The sequence below is a fragment of the Nestor notabilis genome, unplaced genomic scaffold (genome assembly GCF_000696875.1).
Source record: "Nestor notabilis isolate BGI_N333 unplaced genomic scaffold, ASM69687v1 scaffold28304, whole genome shotgun sequence".
NCBI lineage: Eukaryota > Metazoa > Chordata > Aves > Psittaciformes > Psittacidae > Nestor > Nestor notabilis.
Genome location: NW_009926492.1, coordinates 397 through 7,957, shown reverse-complemented (window position 1 = coordinate 7,957; position 7,561 = coordinate 397). Strand labels below are relative to the sequence as shown.

At 46.2% G+C, this 7,561-nt stretch overlaps 1 protein-coding gene across 1 annotated transcript in view; it reads right to left on the bottom strand.

Moving 5' to 3' along the window:
• TMCO4 (transmembrane and coiled-coil domains 4) overlaps positions 1 to 4,884 on the bottom strand; it is a gene marked incomplete at its 3' end in the record, with an annotated part of 28,831 nt that extends 23,947 nt beyond the window's left edge. The window contains exons 1-2 of the mRNA XM_010013563.1: positions 4,706 to 4,884; positions 4,147 to 4,321 (exon numbers count right to left, since the gene is read on the bottom strand). Coding sequence (XP_010011865.1) covers positions 4,147 to 4,321; positions 4,706 to 4,884 — 354 coding nt within the window. The remainder of the gene's footprint in view (positions 1 to 4,146; positions 4,322 to 4,705) is intronic.
• Between the last annotated feature and the right edge of the window lie 2,677 nt (positions 4,885 to 7,561).

The window sequence follows — 7,561 nt, the reverse complement described above, 5'->3', positions numbered from 1 at the left end:
CAGCAGGGCAGCAGCAAGCAAAGCCAGGCACTCCCAGTACAGAATTCTCCATATGCAGGTACAAATGGGTGGACAGAAGTAGATAATGCTTGGTATATGCTGAGGCATCCCATAATTTTTGTTATTAGTGATCCTGTTGAAAGCACTGTGACTACAATGGATTTCAAAGTTTGGAGAAACAGGGCTCTAATTCTCCTACATAGAAACACAGGCTGGTTTGGGTTGGAAATGACCTTAATATCATAGAGTTCCAACCCCTGCCACAGGCAGAGACACCTTCCACCTTCCATGGAGCAGGTTGCTCCAAGCCCAGGTGTCCAACCTGGCCTTGAACACTGCCAGGGATGGGGCAGCCACAGCTTCTCTGGGCACCCTGTGCCAGCACCTCAGCACCCTCACAGGGAAGAGCTTCTGCCTCAGATCCAACCTGACCTTCCTCTGTTTCAGTTTGAACCCATCACCCCTTGTCCTGTCACTCCAGTCCCTGATGAAGGTCCCTCTTCAGCATCCTTGTAGCCCCCTTCAGACCCTGGAAGCTGCTCTGAGGTCTCCACGCAGCTTCTCTTCTCCAGGCTGAACAGCCCCAATGTTCTCAGCCTGTCTTGGTCATAGGTAGTCATATATACTCCTATTTTCAATAAGGAACAGGTCTGAATGCTACTCAAATGGATCAGTGGCTCCTATTTTCTTTGGCATTCTGGGAATTCATAGCTCTAGGCAGTAAGGCTGAACTGGCATGAAATGCTGTTGGATGAAGTGCTCCAAAATAGAAAACTCAGAATTTATGACCATCTGTCAAGACTGAGGGACTTGACTCCTGTGCTGGCTCTTAACCATAAAAAGAATTTGTAAAACAAATCAATCTAATAGATGGTTTCTATGGAAAAAGCCATGCAAAAGAGGGCAGTGGTTTTACTGCTGTGTTCTCCTCTTTTATTGTCACTGGACAAGCATTACGTTCTTTCTGTAGCTACAACACTGAGCACTCGCTCAGTCTAGCTGCTTCCCTCTCCTGCACACATACAAAGCAGAGCTGAATTTTACAGGGAATCCTTCAGCCCTTTGGGAACACAAAAAATGCAGCCAAAGATGTAGGAGGCTGCCAGAGAGTTTATGGTTATCGGTCCCAGAAGCTCCTAAGGAAAATTTGTTTTGTAAAAATGTCTCCAATTTTTCCCTGCTGCATGAGAAGTGCAGAAGGGAGAACAAGGCATCCTTAACCAACTCCTGCTGCAAGAGGAGCAAACTGGAGATACTAGACAGGCAAAAGCAAGTGCCTGGACTCCAAATACCATTTTAGCATGAGAAGAGTCTGCTATTTCATAAAGGCAAAGAAAGCTTTTGCATGGGACTGGGGAAACCAAAGGATCAGGGCACCTGATCTCCCACCTATGGGTGCCTTTTCACCAGCTATAGCCCCAGAACCTTCACTCCTCTGCTGCCTAATGTTTTCACCCACCTGCCCTCTACTGCTGAGTATCTGGGTGGCTGTTCCCATCCACAGAGAAGACTTCTTTTGTTTGCCTGTCCTGTAACCTAATGGGACAGGATTTCCAGAAGGTAACCTAATGGGATAAGGATTTCCAGAAGGTATCTGTTGGGCTGGGCACTGCACAAAGTAGTCATCACTGCTCCTTCGTCCTGCACCCCTGTGGCCAGAGTGCTCACCCAAGAAAAGCCCTGGTTTGCTATCTCCACTGTGTGAATAAGCCTTTGAAGTTGTTAGTCACTGAATGAGGCCTCCTCTGTGCCCCTAACGACCAAGCAGGGTGAGCAGCAGGTCAAGGGAGGGGATTCTCCCCCTCTGCTGGCCTAAGCATTTCCATCCATGCATTTCAAAAGGTGAGGGATGGATACAGGTAATGAGGTGATAAACTGGAACTCCTGGTTTTATTGCATCTGTACCAATGAGCATTCTCAGCTCTTTTGAACTGGTTTAGGCTTTGCACGTACTGCTGTGCAGTAAATCTGGAATCCAATCAGCACTGATTAGATTAGTTTGCAAGTAGTTTGGTTTCCTCCTCTAAGCAACAGTTACTGTATTTCAGTCTTATTTTGAAGTTGGTGTTTTGGATCTCCCTGTGAACTCCATGCACAAGACTTTCACCTGCAGGACTGAGAAACCTTACAAAGAAAGGGAAGAAATCTTTGTTCAGGCTCCGCCAGGTTTGGATGAATTGCTGCAAGTTCAAAACCCATTTCTTCAACAACAGAAAGCACCCGAACACAAAACACAAGTATGTTCAGAGAAAGCCCAATGAATTCATAGTAAGCTGTTTCAGCATTTTCTCACCTATCATCACCTCTTTTTGTTGCACTGCCTTCTCAGACTGCACCCACAGCCTGTGTGTTATGGCTGCTGTCCTCAAAGGATGCAGTTAACCAACATTTGCCTGTATTAGTCATCCTCAAGGAATGCAAACAAAGATAAATATCCATAATCCTCAAATGTTCATTGAATCCATGTGAGTTCACCTCTAGTCTCCTGATTTCATGGATCAGCCCTTCAGCACCTCTGAGATGGAGGGCATTCAAAACCGCCAGCATTAGTGCTGACAGGTGAGAAGGCAAAAGGTGATCTCAGCTTGATCCACTGAAGCTTCCCACATGCCGGTATGTATTCCCAAAGACACCCTGCAAGCCTCTGCTTGCCTTGCCCTACAAAAGTCTTTATAATTCTCAAAGTCTTTAATTCTGTCTTTCCTTGGATCACCTTGCCCATAGACATGCAGAAGGTACAGATGTTGTGGCATTAGACTCACAGCTCTTCCTCATCTTTACTTTCAACTAATCAAAGAACTGTTATCTCTGGCTCCTGTATTCCACCCGATCCCAGGTGATAAGTGCCTCAGTTCTCTGGCTCAGAGCAAATACCACGTGCTACTGCTAATCTAGAGCCACTGCTGTAAAAGCACGTGGAGCCCTCCTGCAACATAAGCTCAGAGCAAGCACAAGCTAAATTCCACCAAAATTTCACCCTTAAACTCAGCAGCAATGCAGAAAATCCTGAAGCAGAGAGAACAAGGGAATCAACCTGGGAAATAACAAGCCATCTAAATGCAGAAAGAACTGAGTGTGGCTTTACTGGTTCTGAGCAAACAACATCAAAAGAGCTGCTCTTGTTTCAGAAGATCTGTCCTAAGTTATTAATTAAGCTCAAGATTCTCTGTCACTGTACTCAGACTGTTACAGGACTTTGGGTGTTGTAACATTGGTCATTTGGAACAGAGCCTCCAAGGCCTCTTACAGTTTAGGAGACAAAGATGGCAGAGATAATGGAAGCTGGTGATGATGGCCAAGACAGTTCACTCCTATCACGTTCTGACATGTGCTGCTCTGCCAGGCAGGAGCGTGTGATTACTCAATATCAGTACCTGCATGCAGGGTGTCCTGCTGTTTCCTTGTGTGCAGCATGTGAGGTGACAGTGGCCACATTATGTGTGGCAGAGGCAGCAGCAGCAGCCTTCTGTGCTCTTCGCCCCCTGTGGCATAAGATGAGGCTGGATGAGGAGTTATCTTCCCCAGCTGAGATTCTGCAGCAAAAGGTCAATGCCAGCGAAATGCTTCACCTCTTTTATCTTTGTTCAGCTTTTACATCAGAACATTTATGGAGCAGTCCCAGTCTCACTAATACTTCCTCAGTGAAAGAAAATAAAGGCCAAAATAACTTCATTCCTTCTGGCCAAAGCCGACTCTGGAAATTCGTAGAATGAAATTGTGCTGTTTGGAGCATGTATGTAGAGTGTTTTGTCTTACAGGTATGGTAAAGGGGTTTTGAAACAAGTGAAAATCAGGTCTATCATGTTCAGTGTTTCACCAAGAGCTGAAGAACACTCATAGGAATCAGAACCACCGCAGTAATACAGTCAAAGGTTTGTCAGTTTTCTGTTCCTTAGAGCAAGAGTATCAAAGGCACAAAACATTAATTCAACAGACAGTAACTGTGCCTCGTGTTCGTCACTTCTATGAGCTCTTTATGGATAGAGAGAATGCCAGTCACCCACACGGCTCCTCAGAAATATATGCATACCAGGAATACTGATTTGACTTCCTGACTGTACAAACAGAACCTCGGTGTCAGACAGACACGTGTGACAAAGCTCTTCTGCAAAAGCAAACAAGAGCGAGGGGAGCACATGAACTTACTTGGGTGATGACGACTGGATTTTCTTTCAAGATGGGATCCTGCAGCAAAAGCTGGGCAAAACTTTCTGTGCCTTCACCTCCTAAGCCATTAGCGAATGCTGTCATGGCAGGTAAGACAGCATTGGGCAGGCCCAGCCACTTCACAAAGCCCTCAATGAATCCCGTCCGGAAGGAGCTGTAAGGCAAGAGCTGCAGTTAACCTCCATAACTGGGTATTTTGGCAGGTCTCTGATTTCAAACGTTGATCTGTTACTGTTCACACAAAAATCAAAGCACTGTAAGAAGTCAGCAGAAGGCAAATTGCTACACAAGCTGGTCAAACAAACAAGCAAACAACCTGAATGGGGCCAGACCTTGCTTCCAGACAGGCTTTGAAGTCTGCAGTATTAAAGGATGCCTGAAGTATAAAAGACTTAAAGGCATAAGAAAGTCAATACTATTAACACCTAATGTCAAAAAGCTCTTCCCTAACTTCAGAAGACCCCGGGCAGAGTCTCATACCAGCTCCAGCTGAGCTGCTGCACCTCCTTTGCTCACCCCTTGCTACCCTGTGTAGTACCTTTGCTCTTCTTCAGGGAAGAGCCATGCAAGGGACATCCCACAAAGCGCCGCATAAGCGAACCTTCCTGGTTCAGCCAGCTGCTGGCCCAGAAGCACACACGGTTCCTTTTCACCTGCTTCTCCAGCCCCACTGTGCTGCTTTGAAGCCCAATATTTCCACTTCTCTTCTGCAGCCATTTTTACCTGCAAGAACAAAGAGAGAAAAGCAGAAGGAAAAAGAAATCAAAACCAAACAACAAACAGTTGTAAACGAGGAAGAAAAGAGACAAAGCGCCGTCGATTTTTCAGTCACACTTGTCAGTATTAAATCCTGCTGTGTATCCCCCCACCACATGGCACCGTGGTGGGGGGACACAACAGGACACTTTCTGTTCACCAGTTCTCAAATGTTTGGCACAGAATGAGCTGACAATTCTCCATGCAGCAAAAGGAGAAGTCAAAGCTCCATTCAGGCATATCCTTCACGTGTTTATCACAAAAATCACATGTAGCTATGCAGGGACCAGTACAGTGGCCTGGGAAATAATTTGCCTCCTTCATCCTCAACCCAAATTTCTCCTCTGTTTATTTGCTGACAGCATCAAGAAAGTTGAGTCCAGCTGCAGCCTCCGATGAGAAGGACATTTCATGTGCCCCATGGACATTGCCATGCTTTGCTTGTGCCATTCTCTCCTCTATACAACCTGCCACTGCTTTGTCCCTAAACGTAAGATCCCTGCACCACACAGACCTTGAGCTGAGCCAAAACACTACTTTTTAGAGCACAGACATTCACGCTTCCAACTGAACAGCTTCTAAGTACTGCCCAGGAGCTCCCCTGCTTGTACAAGAGGCTAATCAAGATGACTGAAATCAGGAGATGTGACAACAGCTCGTTTCACAATTCAGGGTGGGTAACAACCTGCTCCAAAGCTTTGTTCACATCACCTGAAATGTCTACTGACTTCATCAAGCTTCAACTGGCTTCTATTTCATTATATATTTCCTATTTAGATGTTTCCTTCCTTCCAAACCATGTAGAAAGTGGCTAAATAGGAATTAGGAGCCTGTGGATGCAGACACCATTTATGGGATAGTTTCAGAGTTGCAGAAGAAAGAAAAGCAGCACAGGAGCAGCTCTTTTTAAACATGCAGATTTGATTATCTGCATGCTGTCTGTCACCAGGAAAGGTGTCTGTCTTCCCTTCCCACTCAGAAATGAATTGGAGGCGATTTGTGTTTCTCAAGGCTTGCAGTGTTTAACTGCTGGTGTACACACACAGAGCAAATTCAGCACTCCAGGGCCAGTGCTTATCAGAACTCACGCCTCGCTCCGGAGGAGAGCTCAGCCCTGCTGCAACAACACAGACCTCATACCTCCTGGTGCCATCCCTGCCTCAAGGCTAAGGTATCTCGGTGCATTTCCATGGAAACATCACATTCAGCAACATGGCAGCACAAAGTCCACGGGAGTGAACTCACTCTGTTCCTTCCAACCAGAGAAGGGAAGGGCCAGATTAGGCTCCCCCGGGCAGAGCGCGTGCCTGGGATCGATCCACCTGAGAGCTGCAGAGGTGGTGTGAGCCATGCCTCTGCGCCTTCTACAATCCTCTTACAAGGTCCCACCACTGATTTACTACCTCGGGAGCTCCAAAGCCTGCATTTGGACCCCCAAATCCATTTCACATCACTTGCTACGCTCTGATCTTCCTAAACCATCCAGACTTACAGAGCGATTTGCCCAGAAATGATCCAACATGTAAAAGCTTCAATAACTTTACAATTACTTGGCATGTCTACTCACCTCTGGACACAGATTTATCAGTTTAGTACGGGAGACAAAATCCCCTTCCCTGCTGTGACAGATTTATTGATTTGTTAACACAGGATCATTTGAAAAGCGAAGCAGCTAAAAAGGATGATCCAGAAAGAGTACAACTGTTTCACCTTGTTTCTCAGTAACATAAAGGATATGACCAGTTATGGAGAGACACCAGAGCAGCTTCTTGCATGCAACTTTATTGCTGTTATGCCACAAATAATTCGTGATGCTGAGCATCTAGAATTAGTTTCTGAAAGACTTTACTCTGAAGATGCTCTGATCAGCAAGCTTGATGTGTGTCCCTCAAAAGAGGCATCTATTTCTTCATATATACCTAGTAAAAAATGAGCTTGGATTAAGTATAAAAGCATAAAAGGGGAATAAGTGATCTAGTAAAGAAAACTTGTGCCACTAAATCCAAGATGAGGGAATGGGGAGCTAGAAATACAGCCCAAAAGTTATTTACAGCTTGTGGCACTAGAATTCACATCTCTGGCTCGAGCAGTGTGATTCAGCAATCAACAGCATCGCCAGAATCTGAACTGTCACTTGAAAGAGAAATTTTTTATCACTTCCAGCACTGACTTTTCACACCACCTTTTCTTGAGAGGTGGTGTGTTTTACACAGCAGCTCCCACAGGCCTATTTGGGAAGCAGGAAAATAATCCTTTTGTGGATCTGAAGCTGTACAATACACATGCTCCCTACTGCTGGGAGAAGAAATACAGAGATGCTGGTGTCTCTGTCTTAAATTACAACAAAAGTGACCGAACTGCTGACACGTTCATCTCCAAGAGCTGCTGCGAGGGCTGGAGCAGCTCTGCTCTGGAGCCAGGCTGAGAGAGCTGGGCTGGGGCAGCTGGAGAAGAGAAGGCTCCTCAAGGGGACACCTTAGAGCAGCTCCAGTGCCTAAAGGGGCTCCAGGAAACCTGGAGAGGGGCTTTGGACAAGGGATGGAGGGACAGGCCAAGGGGAATGGCTTTAACCTGCCAGAGGGGAGATTGAGATGAGCTCTGAGGCAGAAGCTCTTCCCTGTGAGGGGGCTGGGGGGCC